The sequence below is a fragment of the Hyperolius riggenbachi genome, chromosome 1 (assembly GCF_040937935.1).
Source record: "Hyperolius riggenbachi isolate aHypRig1 chromosome 1, aHypRig1.pri, whole genome shotgun sequence".
Taxonomy (NCBI): domain Eukaryota; kingdom Metazoa; phylum Chordata; class Amphibia; order Anura; family Hyperoliidae; genus Hyperolius; species Hyperolius riggenbachi.
In genome coordinates, this window is record NC_090646.1 from 174,878,649 (window position 1) to 174,897,362 (window position 18,714).

General features: G+C 44.1%; 1 protein-coding gene and 1 non-coding gene across 4 annotated transcripts in view; one reads left to right on the plus strand and one right to left on the minus strand.

Annotated features, from left to right (window-relative positions):
• RXFP1 (relaxin family peptide receptor 1) overlaps positions 1-18,714 on the minus strand; it is a 433,020-nt gene that overhangs the window by 21,272 nt on the left and 393,034 nt on the right. For all 3 annotated transcript variants that reach the window (XM_068278866.1, XM_068278867.1, XM_068278868.1), the window contains 3 exons: positions 18,259-18,330; positions 14,618-14,847; positions 12,682-13,092 (listed from right to left, as the gene is read on the minus strand). In XM_068278866.1, the coding sequence (XP_068134967.1) occupies positions 12,682-13,092; positions 14,618-14,847; positions 18,259-18,330 (713 nt within the window). The remainder of the gene's footprint in view (positions 1-12,681; positions 13,093-14,617; positions 14,848-18,258; positions 18,331-18,714) is intronic.
• LOC137532789 (U6 spliceosomal RNA) lies at positions 1,843-1,945 on the plus strand. Its single transcript, XR_011023999.1, has one exon. It is a non-coding gene; the product is annotated as a U6 spliceosomal RNA (small nuclear RNA).

The following is an 18,714-nucleotide window of genomic DNA, read 5'->3' on the forward strand; positions in this document are numbered from 1 at the left end:
CATTGAATCGGTTGAAAATTGGTGTCACCAAAAGCATGCCCAATCAACGATTCAACCAATTTCAGCCCGACATTGGTCGAATGTATCGATCAGACCAGTTGCAAGAAGTGGGGCCAACATGCTTGATCGGGGGCATGGTGGTAACAGCTGCGATAATTGAACGACGAACACGGAAACCCTGGGTCGCTGCCCACCCAGTGTACATCTACCCCCGCCCCTGCATTATTACTTTACCTGTCACGCCATCTGACGCTGTGTCCGGAGTCTTCTCTTCCGTGTTCACACGCCATGTGGTTGCCGGGGAACAGCGGCAAGGGGAGGCGAGGTGACATAATGAGCCGATTGCTGAACGATTTCATGCTGAAATCAGTCAGGAATCAGCCTGCAGTTTATAGCAGCCAACAGATCTTTCTCTGATCAAATTCGATCAGAGAGAGTGATCTGTCTATTGATTGATCGCCTGCAAAAATCGGTAGATGTATGGGTACCTTTACTCTTGTACACAATGGCCTCTATTCATAAAGCATTCCTGCATGCGGTAATGCTCAAAACAGCTGACTTTCCCAATCATTTAGCAAAGTGTCCATTCATAAAAGCTGTTTCCGCATGAAAATCTGACATTCCTGAGCAGAGCGGGAAATGACCACCTTGTGCGGAGATTATCACAACACATGTAACTGAAGGTTAATTCATAAAGATTAAAACAGGTGGAATGTGAACAGAGAAACCCGGCTGTTTAGATAAGGCGATAAGCCAGTGGTAACAGCCAAGATAACAGGCAAGCTAATGTGGACAGACCTCCCAGGCAGCTGCAGTGAGAAGAGAGCAAAAACGGCATCCCAGAATACCAAGGCTATGTTTTTTTAACCCCTTGAGTACCTGTTTTCAGATAAATTTCACATCAGAAAGCCTGCATGTGTAACATTTCTGGAACTTCTTCTAAGCTGTGGCAATTTAATAGATTGTTTAGAAAGACTAATATACAGATTTAGAGAAGATTCAGGGCAAACAGAGGCAGTTTTAAAAAGAATGCACATGTAAAGGGATGCTGGGGCTGCCTCCTTTATAGTAACTGTCTCTGCGCGGAGAAATGTATTAACTCAGCCAGCAAATGTAACAACTCAGCAGCACCGCTAGTTTAGTGCGGGAATTCCCCGACCTTTTATCACAAGTGTAAACTTTTTTTATGAATTAGCACACAAGTCTAAAATACTGATGCAGTGTTTTCCCTCCATGATTTTTTTTTTACCGCCAATGTTTTATGAATAGAGCCCAAAGTATATTTATCTGCTACATAAGTGGTATCAGTGTTCATCTTTTTTTTTCTTTTTTAGCTTATACTGTATTATCTGTGTGTTAAGTGGCATTGTGCTCCTCGAGTAGCGCCATCTAGCGTGTGTACCCCGCTTTAGAACTGTTTCTGTGTCTCTGTTCAGGTCTATGTCATGCCACTTCCTCCATCAAGTACTTGTAAAGTACTGCAAAGACTGTGCTCCCATGTGCCATGTGTTCTCCAGCTATTAGTATCTCTGGCCACATTACATTTTGCTTTCTTTGTAAGTGAAAAGAGTTGGATCCCAAGTATTGCAGGGAACAAACATATAGTGCAACCAAAACCATAAGAGAGGGCCCAGTGTGAGGTTCAAAAAGATACAAATTTTATCAATGCAGAAAAAATCCTGCCGTTTCCTTAGAGACTCTGGAAAAATATGCAAACCCTTGTCCCCCCATAAAGAAGGCATGCACATATAAACACCTGCCTGCAAGTAGAACACTCTACATGGATAGACATTATGCTGACTCTGCATATACCTGATGCACTAAGACAAATCAATAAAGGATGTGCTTCAGAGGCACATATACTAAAATTTTAACGATACAGAGAAGATTAGCATGGCCTCTGCACATCGATGACACGCAAATTCATGAAGCGTTCCATTTCAAGGCATCTTCCTCTGGGCAAAACATTGACATTTTCATATAACAGAACAGAGTCTTTCATTTCAGAGCTCATAGTGCCATGTGTGAGAGGACCCTCTAAGCTGCTCTAAACAATTCTATGCAAACAGAGTTCTGTGCTTCTTTGCAGATGCACTTTACATCTTTTGGGCAGCACAGTTGCATAGTGGATAGCACTCTTGCCTTGCAGCGCCGTTTCCCCTGTTCCGAATTCCAGCCAAGGCACTACTGTTTGGGTTTCCTCTTGGTACTCCAGTTCTCACCCACATATAAAAAACATGCAAATAAATGAATTGGCTTCTCCCCCCAAATTGGCGCTAAACTATAATGGACATGATTATGGAAGGTATTTGATTGTGAGCAAGGCGAGTATGTAGCTTTGGAAGCCTACAGTCACAAAACAATATTTATTTGATCTTATAAAGAATACCAGTTGCCTGGCAGTCCTGCTGATTTCCTGGCATCCGTTGAGTCAAAACCCTGAAACAAGAATGTGGATAATCCAGTCAGAATTGAGTCAGAGCACCTGATCTGCATGCTCAGGATCTACGGTTAAAATTAAGAGACACAAGATCAGAGGGACAGCCAGGCAACTTGCATTGCTTAAAAGGAAATAAATATGGCAGCCTACATATCACTCTTATCTCAGGTTCCCTTTAAACCTAATTCATCACCATGACCAAGCCATATCCACGGATATACAGCTAGAAAATTGGAGACATCGGTCCAAATCTGTAGTTCTTTTGTATTAAATTGCACTATACACCCCTGAGGGTCTCTGATGGCAGGTTTGTCACCAAATTGTATCGCAAACCCACTGATTGCAACAATTTGTTGCTTCCTGACAGCCATCATCATAGTCACGTCGTGAAAGCCATCCCTAGGGGACAATTCCGCAGGGCGAGACGGATATGTGCTAAAGATATGGACTATGTGAAGGCAAGTCGTGTGTTGGCATCCAAGTTTGCACAGAAGGGTTAAAACACGCAGAAAGTCGAGGAAGTCAGTAGAGAAGTCCTGACAATAGATAGGTCCTCTTTGTTAAATAAGACAGAAAAGGTAAGGGGCCCCAACAAAATACCTTCTGTCACCAATCTGGGTAAAAATACTGAGTTCATTAAAAGCACTGTACGCAGATTTTGGCCACTATTGAGTAATGATAAGATGTTAGGGGCATTATTTCAGGAGGAACCGATCTTTTCCATCAGAAGAGGTAGGACCATCTATGATAGGGTGAGACACAAGGATACAGCCCCCATCAAGAGTGACATCAATACAGGGAAGGCAGGGACTCATCCATGCCTGAACTGTAATGTGTGCAGTGGTATCATAAAAGAGGATAGAATATGCCATCCCCATACAGGCCAGAGGATTGCAACAGGATTACAACAGGATTGGAACAAGCACCGCCCATGCTAACCTAGAAATAAAAAAACACATATATAAGTAGATAAATACTACCTCTACTTACATAACAGATGTATTGTGCTATTCACGTAATGATTCCTGTGAATTTTACAAAGGAAAAGCAGAAAATCCTATTCTAGGCAGTGGACATCTTGCCAAGCTAATGCTGACATCATATCCTCCCTGACTCTTGTTTTCCCCCTCCTTTCTCTTGCTCATAGTGTATTCATTAGCTGCCCTCCTCCCAGAGTCTTTTTTTTTTATTTACACATCCAATCACTGAGTCACCTCAGCCTTGCTTGTAAACACAAGTGATCAGCTAGGCAGGGAAATAAATGGAAGAGGAGGAATATATTATAGATAAAAAGAACTCCCAGCATTCAAAAGAACTCCCAGCATTCAAAAGAACTCCCAGCATTCCACTTTTTGGCACTGTTTGGCACTAGGGCCAGTGCTCCTATAGTATGTAATAACTCCAAACCATAACAGCAGAAAAAAGTTTTTAATGCAGGATTAGCATCTTTATCACTTAATACACTCAGACCAGTTGCTGTTGAAATTTGATTTTTATGGTGACAATACCGCTTTAAAGGGAGACACTATTGCTCCACGGCATGCGTCGTAATGGGCTTAAAGGGATCCAGAGACGAACAGTATTAAAAAAATGAAAAAGCTTTTATACATACCTGGGGCTTCCTCCAGCCGCATAAGCCTGGATCGCTCCCACGCCGCCGTCCTCCGCTGCCTCTATCGCCGCTACCGGGTCCCGTCACTTCCGGTGGACGCGGTCAATTGTACGCAAGAGCAGGGACTCCCTCCATATCCTTACGCATGCGCCTGCGTAGTATGGAGGCGCATGCGTAAGGATATGGAGGGAGTCCCTGCTCTTGCGTACAATTGGCAGCGTCCACCGGCAGTGACGCACTGCGCTTGCATCGACTGGCCGAAAGTACGGGACCCGGTACCGGCGGTCAGAGGCAAAGGAGGACGGCGGCGTGGGAGCGATCCAGGCTTATGGGGCTGGAGGAAGCCCCAGGTATGTATAAAATCTTTTTTCCAGCGTGTCTGGTTCTCTTTAAATGCCCATGTGGACTCATGTACGTCGGAGAAACCACTAGACCTGTTAGAACCAGCATATAGAATCAGAATCAGATTTATTTCGCTAAGTGTGACGGATGCCGCACTCAGAATTATTTTTGGTACACATTGGCATTGGACATAGCATGGACATAGCAAAAGAAAACATAAAGTGAGGTAAACGGTCATAGTGCAGAAATACAAAAAACAGTCATATTGCAGAAATACAAAAAACACAGACAGTATAGAAGCACACGTGCACAGTATAGGGCATAGTACAGGGGTCTATATAGCATTAAACCGTAGAGCGCGGTGTCCGTGAGGCCCTGCCCGGAGGGCGTGCTGAGTATGGGGCATAGTGTGGAGGCGCTAGTTAAGGGCGAGCACAGCTTGGGGGAAAAAGGAGTTCCTGTGCCTGGAGGTTTTAGTTGGAATAGTTCTGTAGCGGCGGCCTGTGCGCATGTGGTTGAAGAAGCGACAGCCGGGATGGTGGGGGTCTTGTGCAATCCTGTTTGCCCTGTTGCTTAACCTGGAGGCATGAAGTAGGTCTAGTGGTGGCAGGGAAGTCCCGATGATTCTTTCTGCAGCCTTGATCACTCTTTGTAGTTTATACTTGTCGCTAGCGGTGGCGCCTGCATACCATACGATGATTGAGGAGCAAAGGATAGATTCGATGGTAGCCGTGTAGAAACTTGTCATCAGCTCCTGGGGCATACCGAACTTCTTCAGTTGTCTCAGAAAGAACAGCCTTTGCTGGGCTTTTTTTTGGCATTTAGTGATGTTTTCTCCCCATCTCAAATCATCGGTTATGGTTGTGCCCAAGAACCGAACACTAGATACTCTGGCAACTTCAGTGCCTTCAATGATGACTGGGTTGAAAGGGGGAGGGCACTTCCTAAGGTCTACAGTTAACTCAACAGTCTTTGCAGCGTTTAGGACAAGCTTGTTGCTCCTACACCAGTTGCAGATCCGCTTAATCTCGCTATGGTAGGAGCGTTCGTCCCCTCCACTGATCAGGCCGAGGATAGTGGTGTCATCCGCAAATTTAACAACCTTAACACAGTCTGCGGTTGAGACACAACAGTTCGTATACAGGGATAACAGGATCGGAGACAGTACACACCCTTGGGGAGCACCAGTATTAGTGGTTCTCACCTGGGAGGAGCAGTCGCCGAGTCTTACTAGTCGCTCCCTGTTGGTGAGGAAATCCTTGATCCACCCGCAGAGAGTGTGATCGACACCAAGTTGCACTAGGTTGTCGTACAGGATGTTAGGGCAAATGGTATTAAAGGCGGAGCTGAAGTCCAGGAAGAGGATTCTGGCGTAGGTGTCAGGCCTGTCTAAATGTTCCAGGATGAAGGCCAGGCTAATGTTAATGGCATCCTCTATGGATCTGTTGGCTCTATATGCGAATTGAAGTGGGTCCAGGAGAGTGTCAGTGACCCCTTTCAGATGTGCGAGGACCAGTTTTTCAAAGATCTTCATGACGGTTGAAGTTAGGGCAACAGGTCTATAGTTGTTGAGGTCCGTGATGCCCGTTTTTTTGGGGACTGGTATGATGATAGACTTTTTGAGGCAGGTGGGAACTATTCCCTCCGTCAGTGATTTCTGGAATATGTGGGTGAGGACAGGGGCAAGCTGGCTGGCGCAGGTTCTCAAACAGGAGGAGGACACACCGTCTGGGCCAGAAGCCTTCCTGGGGTTCAGCTTTTGGAGGTGCCTTAGTACATCAGCCTCCTGGATTGCCATCGGCTCTGCTAGACCATGGACCATTCTTGGAGGGGCGGCTGCGGGAGGAGCACTTGGGGTGACTACCTTGCCCTGCGGGTGATTGGGTAGGTGCTCGAACCTGCAGTAGAACTCGTTGAGTTTTTCGGCCAGTTCGAGGCTTGGGGGCGCAAGTTGAGGTGGTTGTTTAAGGTTCGTGGCTGCTCTGAGGCCTTTCCAGACCTCCCGTGGATTGATGGACCTGAGGCTGAGGCCCAGCTTGTTGGAGTAGACACTCTTAGCGGCGCTGATCTCTCGTTTAAGGGTGTGTCTGGCTGCCTTGTATTCCTCAGGAGTGCCGGACTTGTGTGCTGCTTCCTTGATTTTGCGGAGCCGGCAAAGCTTGCCATTGAACCAGGGCTTGTTGTTAGGGTAGACCTTAAAGGTCTTCTTGGGGATGCACACCTCCTCGCAGAAGCTAATATAGGAGGTGACGTTTTCAGTCCATTGCTCCAGGCAGGGTGCCTCCAGGGCCGCCCAGTCGGTACATTCGAAGCAGGCCTGTAGCTGCACCTTAGCATCATCGGTCCATTTCCTCACAGTCCTGAGGACCGGTTTGGATGTCTCGAGGTGCCTTCTGTAGGAAGGTATTAGGTGGATTAGGCAGTGGTCAGAGTTGCCAAGGGCAGCTAGTCGAGTGGGTTTGTATGCCTCCTTGAGGACAGTGTAGCAATGGTCCAGGGTGTTTTGGCTCCTGGTGGGGCAAGTGACATGTTGCTTAAAGCGGGGCATCTCTTGGCGGAGGTTCGCGCTGTTGAAGTCCCCGCAGATGATGAAGAGGGAATCCGGGAGGGACGTCTCCCATGCTGAGATGGTGTCGCTGAGAGTACGCAGAGCGCCTTTGGTGTTTGCATCAGGAGATATGTATACTCCGACAAGAACGTAGGAGGAGAACTCTCTTGGTGAGTACTGGGGCCTGCAGTTGATGAGTAAGAGCTCGACATCCGGAGAGCAGCATTTGCCCAGGATGGTCGTATTTGAGCACCAAGCGTCCTTAATGTAGAAGCCGATGCCTCCACCTTTCTGTTTGCCAGACAGAGCGCGGTCCCGGTCCGCACGGAAGAGGTTGAAGCCTGGAAGTAGAAGAGAGTTGTCCGGGATGGTGTCGTGCAGCCAGGTCTCCGTGAAGCACAGGACTGGGGTGTTTGCGCCGATCGAGTGTTTGCTGCCGAATAGTATGAGCAGTTCGTCTATCTTGTTAGGGAGGGAACGAACGTTCGCCAGGAGAATAGCTGGAATGGGTGACCGCAGGCCTTTCTTTTTGAGTCTCACTTGTACACCTGCCCTACACCCTCTGGGGCGGCGTTTCCTGTCTTTGCTGATGAGGAGCTCAGCATGGACCCAGACTTTGTCAAACAGGGGGGCATGAGTCTTGGCCCTGCAGCCCTCCCAGCGCATATAGGGACACAAACGGGCGATTACAAAGTATGCTGAGGGGGAGCGTAAGAATTATGATACTTCTGTGGCCAGACATTTCTTTGGTGCTGGACACAATGCTGCACAACTGAGATGATGTGTTTTAGAAGCTGTGAACCCTTCTAGTAGAGGTGGTAATTTATAAAAACTGTTGAAACAAAAGGAGGCAAGATGGATATACTCCATGGATGTGGTGGCCCCTAGAGGAATGAATGCGAGGTTGCCCCTTAAGTGTTTTTTATAGGGAACGTACAATGTGACCAGATTGTATCTATATGATTGTAGCATGTATTGACATAATGTGATAACCACATGTTTTTTCCACAGGTGGTTCTATGGCAGTCCATTCTCGGAAGTGCCAGGAGTACGGTCAGTTATTGAATATATTTTTTGTTGGTAGCCATGAAGGAGTGCCAAATGACCACTTCATTTTATATATACCTTTAGACTTAAGAGTTAATAGCTCCAGGGGAGGAGCTATGATGGGTGGGGTTCTCACATTTGGATATGTCCACTCAATACAGCAAAAAGTTTTGCAGCCAGTAGTGTGCCGTCTCATTTTTGTTTTACGTAAATTCAACTAAGGACTGTCAGCCTGTGGCGAACATTTTACTGCACACACTTAAGATTACAGAAACCGATTCTAATTAATAAACTCCCTTTAAAGTTTTTCCAGAGACGATGACCTTAGCCTGACTACAGAACAGAGGTTTCTAAGCTTCCAGAATCAGCAAGGGAATTTCTGCAAGGGAACACAAGTTTGACCCCTTATCATTTTGTCACAGGCAGAAAGCTGTAACAAGAACTCAGAATACCCAGAGGAAGAGCAGCTGAATATCCCCAGCAAAACCCTTCCTAGCCTTTTACTGCAGGTGGTTAACATATTATATTTGCTGAAGTTCAGCTAAAGTGCAGTAGCACTGCAAATATTTATGAAGTCAAAGGAAATGTCACTAACACCTACATGAGATGTTAGCTCCACGTATCGCTGCAATTAGATATTAGTGTGCGCAAAAGGCATTGCTTCTGGCGGTTCATTTCCTAGTTGCTAGGAAGCCAGAGCTATTTCCTATTCTAATCATAAGCATTTCAGGACCATCGCTGGTTTCAATTTACATAAAAGCCTAACTTCTCTGATTATCCGCATTTTTTTAAACTATTGTTCAGTTTCATAACCACCTAGAAGTGCGTGGAAATTATAGTTGATTGCGCCTTCTGTGAATCACTCCAAGATATTTTCAGTAACCAAGCTTGATGTAATCTTAATCATTTTACAAAGACATTTCATTAAATGTTTCCTCTGTAGTGGGAAGGAGGCTGATTTTTATTGTACGGTGCACAGCGATACCTTGGTGTCACTTTTAATTATGCATTCTCATTTGTTCTAAACATCCCAGACCATTCTAGGTCCTGCACTTTCACCCGTGTTGCACCCCTGATGATTAAACCAGTCCAGTTAAGAGCGGGAAAACTTATTGTAGAATAAGGTCATAGTGATGTAGTACCACTGCGGTGGGAAGCGAATATTGGGATATCAGGGTCTTAAAGGAAACCTAAACCGAAAAAAAATTGAGTTTCACTTACCTGGGGCTTCTACCAGCCCCCTGCAGCCATCCTGTGCCATCTCAGTCACTCATGGCTCTTCTGGTCCCCCGCTACCAGCTAGTTTCATTTTTGCCGACTGGGAGTCGGCCGGCCGCCATGCGTACCTTTTTACGCATTCCCGCTGGTGCAGGAAGCTATCGTGGACATTAACAAATACATTTTTACGGGTGCAATGCAATGGCGGCAATGCAATGGTGGCCGGTCGACTACCAGTCGGCAAAAATGAAACTAGCTGGCAGCGGGGGACCAGAAGAGCCATGAGTGACTGTCAGGGCACAGGATGGCTGCATGGGGCTGGTAGAAGCCCCAGGTAAGTGAAACTCTTTTTTTTCAGTTTAGGTTTCCTTTAAGTGGACTGAGACCCTGGAATCAGAAGCGTCACTAGGGTTGGTTTCACCCAGTGCGGAAACTCATTGCCCCATGAACCTCCAACCTCACCAGATAGTAACGTTCCTTGCTGTAGGGGATGTTAAGAGGATTACCATGTGGCCCTGATGGCCTCAGCTCAACACGGAGAAGCCAGAAGGGCTGTATTTACAAAGCCTACTCCACTCTCCCTTAGCTTAGAGCTTGATGTCACCCCCCTCTGCTGGCAACACCTGGTGACGCCCCTACCGCACCCCCCTAGTGACGCCACTGCCTGGAATGTGAGTTACTTTTACCCAGGGCCGGCCTTAGGTTTCACAGCGCCCTGAGCGAAACCTGATTTTTGTACCCCCCCCCCCCCCCTTCATCCTCTTCACGCATGCGTGCACACGCACACACACACACACAGGCCCATATGCAATTCACCTTTTCTCCTGAGATATCTCCTAGGACAGTGGTTAGCAACCTTTTTGATGTTGTGACACATCATGCCAAATGCTCAGATCTCTGTGGCACTTCACATATGTATAATAGGAAAAATACTATTAATAACCACAAATGGATGGAAAGAGTGAATTCTGAATCCTGAATATACTTAGCAATGAAGGCTAGAACCTTTCAGGAATATCAATAAAAACAATCAGTGGGACAGTTATCTGCCCCCCCAGCCCCCATTTACAATGATAGCACAGCACCAACAATTTGCACCACGCGTTATAGCTGCAGTGCGCCCCCCCCCCCCAAAAAAAAAAAACCACCCCCCGATCTCATGTGTAGGTGCCCTCAATATAGGTTGCCAAGCATAGGTGCCCCCAGTATAGTCAGTTGAAGGTCTCCATCACCCCCATAGGTAGCCAAGCGTAGGTGCCTCCAGTATAGGTAGCCATGTGTTGGTGCCCTCAGTAAAGGTAGCCAGCTATAGGTGCCCCCAGTATAGGAAATCAGGTGTAGGTGCTCTCAGTATAGGTAACCAGCTATTAGGCGCCCCCTTGGAAGCCGGCGCCCTGTGCGACCGCTCTGGTCGCACAGGTCAAAGGCCGGCTATGCTTTTACCTATTTGTTAGAGAATTGCTTTTACTGTAAAATACAACTGAATGGATACTTTCCATTGTGAAGCATCCCTTCCCCCCCTTCTGATTTTTTTCCTCTTGAGTGCTAAATAGACTTGGAGACGGCAGTGAGGTCAGAGGCACCCCACCTGATATGCAGCAGATGAGAGGTGGAAAGGAAGACACATACTTATAACAATGTGGAGGATATACAGCATTGTGGGCTTATAATATCAGCTTTGATCAGACCTTCTGGCAGCTGCAAAGAGTGTGATCATCCAGGCTGTATTTGGTAACTATTCAGAGGTGCCCTCATTCTATAACTGTAAGAGTGCTCAGTAAGTACGGCAAGTGTGTGGCTATATACAGTGTATATATATATATATATATATATATATATATATATATATATATATATATATATATATATATATATATATATATATATATATATATTATTTAGTATTTAAATAGCACCAACAACTTCCACAGTGCTGTACAGAGTATATTGTCTTGTCACTTAAAGGGGCACTACAGCGAAAAACTGTAAAATGTAAAATATCTGCAAACATATACAAATAAGAAGTATGTTTCTTCCAGAGTAAAATGAGCCATAAATTAATTTTCTCCTATAATGCTGTCACTTACAGTAGGGAGTAGAAATCTGACAGAAGTGACAGGTTTTGAACTAGTCCATCTCTTCATAGGGGATTCTCAGCAAATGTTTTGGCTGTTGGACAGAGCAACCACCATTCACTAAGTGCTTTTGAAAATAAATATATCCCTGAGAATCCAAAGCCTGTCACTTCTGTCAGATTTCTACAACCTACTGTAAGTGATGGGAGCATAGGAGAAAAGTAATTTATGGCTCAATTTACGCTGGAAACAATGTACTTCTTATTTGAATATTTTGCACATATTTTACAATTTACAATTTTTCACTGTTGTGCCTCTTTAACTGTCCCTCAGAGGGACTCACAATCTACTCCCTACAATAGTCATATGTCTATGTATGTATCATAGTCTAGGGCCAATTTAGGGAGAAGCCAATTAACCTAACTGTATGTTTTGGGGATGTGGGAGGAAACTGGAGTGCCGGAGGAAACCCATGCAGACATGGGAAGTACATACAAACTCCATGCAGATAGTGCCCTGACTGGGATTCAAACCGTGAATCCAGCAGTGCAAGCCAAGAGTGCTATCCACTAGGCCACCATGATCACATCACCCAAACAAAGGCTTAACAGGGGTTGTCCTCCTTGTTCTGTGCACTACGGAATTCATGTTTCGTTTAGTGCTGACCACAAGCTGGAGCTCTGAACTCCTTCATTGAGTTGCTGGAGGTGACAAGCGCAGCTGTTTCAAAACTGTGCTGCAGGGAAGCAATGGTTCATATGTTTTTATAGAATTTATCCCAGGCAGCACTGAAATGCCCCTTATTTTATTGTTTCTCAGTAACTGCTTAAAGAGACGCTGAAGCGAAAAACAAAAATTATGATATGATTTGTATGTGTAGTACAGCTAAGAAATAAAACATTAGGAGCAGAGACATAAGTCTAATATTGTTTCCAGTACAAGAAGAGTTAAGAAATTCCAGTTGTTATCTATGCAAAAGAGCCATTAAGCTCCACGACTTTCAAAGTCGCAGAGAGCTCTGTCTTCTGAAGCTCGTTATCTCAACTGTCAGTCACTGTATTTTATTTTTCTCCCCGGGGGACAGGTCAATAGTTCACAAGACTGCTCTTTGAAAACATTTAGAATGCTAAGTAAGGTGTAAACTACAAATATTAGAGAATTGATGCAATGTTATCAAAAACACCATATTACTGAAAATAAAAATATGAGAATATTTTCTTTGCTACTAATCTTCTAGTAATTATCCGTACTGCACAGCCAATTCATTATATCATAATTTTTTTTCGCTTTAGTGTTTCTTTAAACTATGATCATCCCAAAATGCAGCAAGTGTGTCATAAGCCATTTTTTTTTATATTATTAAAGATATTAAATCTCTTTATACCAACACACTACTCACCAAGAAATATAATAACCGAATAGATCTGTGCTGCGCTGCTCTCCGGCTCCTCAGAGTGTAGCGGGAAGCAAACACCATTTGTGCCATAGTAATTGTGGAAAATGTGTTCGTTGCTGAGAGGTATGAAGGCAATAATGAAGCCAAAAATCCAAATCAGTATCAATATAGTGACTGTCCGACATTTTCCAGGCTTTAGGCATCTGAATGGATAAACAATGCAGATGTATTTCTCCAAAGTCAAATACGTAAGTAACAAGACTGACACCTCCGTAGAGAGAATGGCCAACGACCCAACGAGTCGGCACTGAGTGCTGTCCATCCACATCTGAGCATTCTTGTTATATTCACCTCTGTATTTCACATCATAATATCCAATGACAAAAAGATAGATTCCCATCAGGCAATCAGCACCTGAAAAAAATACAATTGAGCTTTTTAAATGGAAATTCTATGATAGATAGATAGCTAGATGATACAGTGGCAAGGTAAAGCAAACCTGAAGCAGAAGAAAAAAACGTATGATATAATGAATTGTATGTGTAGTACGGATAAGGACTAGAACATAAGTAGCAAAGAGTCTCATATATTTATTTTCAGTTATATAGCTTTTTTTTTTCTTTTAGAACATTGCATCATTCTGTCATACAGTATTTGCAGTTTACAAACCACAATCTGTATTTTAAACTATTAAACAGAGCAGAGCTAACAACCCTTTGAACTTCTCTGCAGTAAAATCTTATCTGAAGTTGTCTTTCACTGTTTCTTGGATGTAGATGTGCTTAAGAAAATAGCACTGTGGCTGACCAACTTTGGTAAGAGAGCTCATAGAAGCTCTTTTGCATAGATAACAACTGAAGTTTTTTTTTTTTAACGCTTCCTGTACTGGAAACAGTATGAGACTCATGCCTTTGATACTATTGTTTTGTTTCTTAGCTGTACTACACATACAATTCATTATATCATAAGTTTATTTTTAGATTCCCTTTAATCACCAATTCTGTAACGTGAACCGATTCTGTATTTTGTACCAACTTTGTATTTCGTAAATTGGTTTATACCTTTGTCTGTATTATTTTGTACCGTGATTCGGCTCACCCTGAGCCCAGCTCACCGGCGGCATACATATATGCATTCAACTTTTATACATGTCAGTGCTTATACATGTCAGTTGTGGCTCCATAAGGTAGCCATACATCAGGCGACTTGGCATCCGATCGACTATCCAATTCAATTACTATAATCGAATTGAATGAAAATCGGTGCCGTCAAGTGCATGCCCGACCGACAAAGCGACCAATTTCGGGACGGAAATTGGTCGCATGGTCAATCGCGCATGCTGCATGATGTCGGGCTGAAGTTGGTTGCTTGGTCCGGTGGACAATTTTGGAAAAAGCGACGAAATGATGAAACCCCTGCCGCTGCTATATAAATGTGCCCCCCCGTGTGTGCATTTATACATTACCTGTCCGGTGTCAGTCTCCACGTGGTGTCCATCCATCTCACCGGGTTCCACATACACAATAGCATCAGACGTTATGCGCTGCTAGCGTGTACGCTGGTATGCGGCTCTTAGAACCTGGCGAGATAGATGGACACCACGTGGAGGCTGCAAAAGGACAGGTAATATATAAATGCACACACTGGGAAGGCATTGCATTGTCAAAGTGTCTAGCAGCAGCTAGTGGTGGCAGTGAGAAGTGTTTTGAGGGGTGACAGGCAGCCTTGTGTTAGCTTGAATAAGGCTGCTTCCTCTCTCGATCTGGTAAAAACCCCCAGTCGGGGAACCGTTTCTGCAGGCTTGCCGTAGGGCCGGTTCTTGACATATTTAATTAAAAAAACAAAACAACTTTTGTTGACTATGCTTCTTACTGCTTTTTGGGCTTCATGATCTTCCATACTGGATAAATAAGATTCCCTGCATTGCTCTATTACTTACAGCAGAGGGAGATAATGCACATAGCGTGCAGCTTGTTCTCAGATCTGATGTACGGCCGTGTACAGATGACAAAGATGTTTCCAAAGCAGGTTGCCACCGAGACCACCCACACAAATACTCGCTGAACGATGCTTGCTAGAAGGTTCTCCAGGGAGGAAATGCCATCTGTGTTTGGCTTGCAGTTGCGCACATGCGGTGCAAATCCACAGTACTGAAACTTTTTAAAGTATCTGCCAGTAAAAGAAAAGCATATGAGTGTAATGGAGAGAGCACTGCACTTAAAGAAATACCAATGTGAAAATACACTGATGACATAAACATGTATGTACTGTGGTAGGCAAACAAATAACTAGGCTGTGTTCCTTTTTTTCTTTCTTTGCCTGAAAGAGTTAAGGGGCCTATACACCTAACGATTTTCCCGCCAATATACGGCCGATTCGATCACAGTGATCGAATCGGCTGTGAAATCGCCGCGCACACCGCTGACAGAACGATCGATTTCCGTCTGAAATCGATCGTTCCCGTCGATTCCCGTCAATCCGTCCATGCGTAATATTTTTTTCGATCGCTGGTGGGTCGGGAGTGCGTCGATAGCGGCGTTCGAATGCCCGACGACCGACGCAATACAACGGGTATACATTACCTGTTTCGGCCTGCGCGAGTCCCCTGGTCCCCGCTGTCTTCTTTCCGCGCTGGGTTCCGGACCAGCTGCAGCTACACAGAACTTCCTGTCCCGGCAGGAAGTTTAAACAGTAGAGCGCCCTCTACTGTTTAAACTTCCCCTGGACAGGAAGGTCAGTAGCTGCAGGAACGGTGTGGAGCCCGGAGCGGAGAAGAAGACAGCGGGGACCAGGGGACTCGCGCCGGCCGGAACAGGTAATGTATGCAGGGGGGAAGGGGGAGGCGGCAGCAGCGGAAGCTCCACAGATTGTGATTGGTTTCAGGCTGAAATCGATTCACAATCTGTTTGCAGTAAAGGTGGCCATACGATCCCTCTCTGATCAGATTCGATCAGAGAGGGATCTATCTGTTGCTCGAATCTGATGGCAAATCGACCAGTGTATGGCCACCTTTAACATTCAGGTATGCAAGTGACAGTTTCTCTAGTTGGGACCTAGTTGGACCATAGCATAACTCTCACAGATAAGGAATTACAGTAATAAAACACTTTCCTTGTAGAGAACAACGTTTGAAAGAAAGGGATAGATAAAAAGGTCTATTGTTCTTAGATTTTAGCTCTGGCATAATGCAAAGACGGTGTCATTGAGCAGAGACAATGAAACATTAAAAACTTCCAAAGTAAAGTTAAACATAATATAAAACTCTTTGGTATTTCAAAAAGTTATTTTTAGGAGTAGAAGGATAGATTAAATTGTCTCATCAGTTTGTTTTCACCTTGGTATGCCTTTAAATCACAATATAGTGTTAAAAAAAGGAGTAAAGACCGGAACATCAGTATCTCTGCAAATTCTATAAATAAATTATATATAAACTTATATATTCTCCTGCTACTTAGAAAATGAAATAAAAACTCTGACTACTTTTAGGTAGTTTTGCTCTCTAGTTCTGGCACCGGACAAGATTATTGTAAGGGATCACTCCTCTCGGCTGCAGTATGGTCTGAGGCGGCGACAGAGGTAGAGTCAGCTGACACTTAGGCAGGGGTTTATGTAATAAATAATCATATATGGATGCTGACCCTGGCTGGGATTACTGGTTAAGGCAATGCTCTTGCTGATACACAGTCAGGATGTTTTGCTGGTTAGTACTGGTTACTCAGCTGACATGTATTGTCACTCGTGTCAGCAGATCTCTCTCTCAGCTGATACTTAAACAAGATTAATGTCTGCTTGTGATTGGATGCTGTCAGTATTTAAACCTTGCTGTGACACTTGTATGTTGCCCGTGATAAGCTCTTGCTGGTTGCTGAGTGCTCTGTACCGTGCTGTCTTGTTGTATTGGATTACCTGGAGATTTTGACCTCTGCCTGTTATTGGACCTTCCTTGCCTGCCACCTGAACCGACCTCTTGCCTGGATTATCGTTACGACTGTTTGCTACCTGGTTTGACCTCGGATACGTTTTTGAACTATCTTTGCCTAGCCCTCCTGTACTGCAATATATCTGATCACCCGTGTATGACTCTGGACTGTTACTGGACTTTGCTAACTGAATTCTTGTTTGGTCTGGAAGTTTAGTCGCGCACCCTCCATTCAGCTCCAATACCTTTCATACTAAAGGCCTGGGGGTAACCGAAGTCGGGTAGGTGTTGTCTCCTCACCTCCCATTCAAGCAGGGACACGCCACATAGGGTGAAGTGTATGGAGGTAGATTGGGGCATTGATGCTGATTCGTGGGTGGATATTCCTACAAGCCTAACAATTATACTTTGCTTTTTGGTCCCTTGTGACGTTATGGAAATTATAATCTGCACCTTCAAGACCCATAGCAGGGGGAAAAGCTGCAGTCACGATAGAAGCTGTGTCTTCGTGGTAATGGGTAGGAATCAAAACTGGAGGAGGCAGGCAAGCCAAGTGCTCCTGCAGATACAATATAGGAATTTTCTTGTTTGAACTTGTATACTATTATCAACTTGCAAAGGATGCAGCAGTGTGACATTGCACCTAGTCTAATCAGTGCGGCACCCTAGGTAGCTATTCACACCGATCTCACCTAGTTGCTGTACATATCAAGTCTTTAGATTGAATCATATACAGTATATTAGGGTGAGTTACACAATAGTGAAAGTAGAGGAAACAGGGCTTTACAAGGGATCTGCTTAAAAAGAAGCATTGCAAACATTTTTAATGTTAAAAATTGGCAGCATTCTGTAAGATTGGTAAGTTTCATGTGTGCGTATACATGCATTACCTTACACTGTGTTAGAATGGAACAGAAATCCAATTGCACTAAAAATTGCATATGCTGTGCATTTTTTATTTGGCAAAATTTGCATCACACTAATGGGAAAAAGAGGAACAGATCATCTGCAGTGGGAACAGGGGTAGAGTGGTAATTGGTGGTCATGACCCTGGTGCGGGCTCCTCACGTTCCAATGTATCTGTTTTATGGCAGAGCACACTGGTGAATTATCCAGCTAGTTTTTCAAGCTGCACTATGATCTGTTTTTTATGTTTTTAATGTTTAAAGGTGTATAGCGTCTCAAGAGGATCTGTGGCCTAGGATTGCTGCAGGCACTACTTGACCATGAGCGCTTCATGAATTGGATTGTATTCCTTCTAAATTGACTATAGACTACGAGTACGATACATACACTACATGATACATACATAGACATAGAACTTTGGTAAGGATTAGATTGTGAGCCCCTCTGAGGGACAGCTAAAAACATGACAAGACAATATACTCTGTACAGCACTCCGGAAGATGTCAGCACAATATAAATACTAATAATAACAACAACATGATAGGCCAATCACTGACCAATTTTACCACCTCTGTTTAGTAGTATGAGAGCTTATCTACACAATCTGTCTGTTGACCCTCATACTACATGGAGGTGGTAAATTTGGACAGTGATTGGCTTACTGTAAGTTTGAACCAGGCTTTAGTCTAGTATTTATAGACTGATATCCCTTTATAGCAGGTGAGAAAATATTGACACCTAAGATAAATACATACATGTGAGTGAGATTTCTCAGTGGCATGAACATTCTTCTTTGAATGTTTGGAATTTCAATCCCCTCAAGGCTCCTGTAGATTTAAAAAAGTAAAAAAAAAATTGCAGTGGCTACTTTAACGTCTGCATCTTTCAATTTACTTCTTTTCTGTATTTATTGCTATTCTAAACCTCTTCATTCTTGCATTTTGTTTTGTGAAGAGTGGACTTATAACCTCATCTCCTATGGCATCCGAGGTCTACAAATGAAACTGTTCTATTGCTTCCGCTTTAGAAGATTGTATGTACCAAATATGTGAGCCAGAAATCATCTGACATGTAATAGTTCAGTTTACACTAAACCCTTAGCATTGTTTGTTTTGTTTTTCTTTTCTTGCATTCAGCATGCCATGACTGAGGTTTTCCTTTGCTTCGAATATTAGGAGCAGCTATAAATCATGTGATACAGAACAGCAATA